Source organism: Akebia trifoliata, chromosome 10 (assembly GCF_017979445.1).
Source record: "Akebia trifoliata isolate Shusen 1 chromosome 10, ASM1797944v1, whole genome shotgun sequence".
NCBI classification, from domain to species: domain Eukaryota; kingdom Viridiplantae; phylum Streptophyta; class Magnoliopsida; order Ranunculales; family Lardizabalaceae; genus Akebia; species Akebia trifoliata.
Window position 1 is genome coordinate 16,207,982 of NC_141384.1, and position 1,743 is coordinate 16,209,724.

The following is a 1,743-nucleotide window of genomic DNA, read 5'->3' on the forward strand; positions in this document are numbered from 1 at the left end:
ATAAACCTTCGGCTTCGTGCTGATTAACCTCCGGCTCCGTGCTGATGAACCCCCAGCTCCGTGCTGACAAACATTCGGCTCAGTGCTGATAAACCTTCGGCTTCGTGCTGATAAACCTCCGACTCCGTGCTGATGAACCCTCGGCTCCGTGCTGACAAATCTTTAGCTCCGTGCTGACAAATCTTTGGCTCCGTGTTGACAAATCTTTGGCTCCGTGCTGACAAACCCCAGCTCCGTGCTGATAAATATCTGGTTCTGTGTCGACGAACCCCAGCTCCGTGCTAACAAAAAAAAAAAAAAATTTAACCTCAACCAAATTCCAGGCTTTCTTAATGCAACTTTACCATTTAATCCAATCTGACCTTAATAAATTATCATGCGTTTTCATTGTGTAAACGATATATTAATGCCTAACTTTTTACCCGTAGGTAGCCAAACGACCTAGAAATAAGTACTTGCCACCTAACAATCCTCCATATTTTCTACGCTCGCAACCAATTATGAGTACCTCAGAGCAACCTCAACAGTCAGCAATGGAAGCCATAACAGATCTCACTTCGAAGCTAGATATAGTGGTAAAGGCGTTGGACAAACATGGTAAGATTCTGGATTTACTAATGGCAAATCCAAGCATTATTCAGGCTGTTCAACATCAAATCTCAGGCTCGAATCAGGCTACACCGGAACAACACCAACAACTACCACCACCGGCACAGAATATTCTACCTCCCACGGCCCCGACTAATCAAGGGCCACCAATCCACATTCATTGCAACGCTCAGCGACAAGATGTCGTTCAAGAAGAAGAAGGCAAATTTAGAGCAACTGAGGTAAGAAGTACCACAGAGGAAAAATTAGCAAACAAGTTAGAAGCAGTTGAGGAGGAGATCCGAAGAATGAAAGGAAAGGATTCTGCAAGCGGAATGAGGTTCAGAGATCTTTGCCTCTACCCAAATGCACCATTACCACCGAAATTCAAGTGTCCTGACTTCGAAAAGTATAACGGCATTGGATGCCCTCTATCCCACTTGAAACTCTACTGTGGTTCTATGTGCCAGTTTGGTGATGACGACAGGTTGTTGGTCCAGCTCTTCCAAAGGAGTTTAACAGGGGCGGCCTTCTCATGGTTCTCTCAGTTAGATCATTCGCGGATTAAGAGCTGGCAAGACCTTGCTACAATTTTCTCAAAAGAGTACAAATTCAATACAGATATGGGATTGGACAGGAATGATATGGCAAAAATGACTCGGAAGCCGAAAGAAAGTATGAAAGAGTATGCACAAAGGTGGCGGGAATCAACCTCCAAAGTAAAATCACCTATGACTGAACAAGAGATGAATAGTATATTCATTTCTACTCTGGGCCATTCATTCTATACGCATCTAGTGGGTCACACAACTGCAAGCTTCTCGTCGTTGGTCTAAGTGGCGGATCGAGTAGAGGATGGTATCCGATCATGGTTGATTTATGACCTGTCTAGTCTAGGAGCACCAACAGGGGGATCTATTCAACGGAAACCAACGATCATGAACAAGAAGAAAGATGAGGCCCAAGTTAACAATGTGCAACCTATCCGTCCTTTCTTCATCTCTACACCAAACTAGAGGCTGCCAATACCTCAGGTCCCTTTCAAGGTGAACCCACCCCAAGCTGCACCGGCTCTACCAGTATTTCAATTCGGACAAAATCCAGTATTTGGGCAAAACCACAATTTGCTCAGAATCATCAAACCGAGCAGCGCCG

General features: G+C 44.8%; 1 protein-coding gene across 1 annotated transcript; it reads left to right on the plus strand.

The window, feature by feature from the left end:
* Window positions 1–533: 533 nt before the first annotated feature.
* On the plus strand, window positions 534–1,424 carry LOC147393192 (uncharacterized). Its single transcript, XM_086455076.1, has one exon. The coding sequence runs from the start codon at window positions 534–536 to the stop codon at window positions 1,422–1,424; it is 891 nt and encodes a 296-aa protein (XP_086311202.1).
* Window positions 1,425–1,743: the final 319 nt, after the last annotated feature.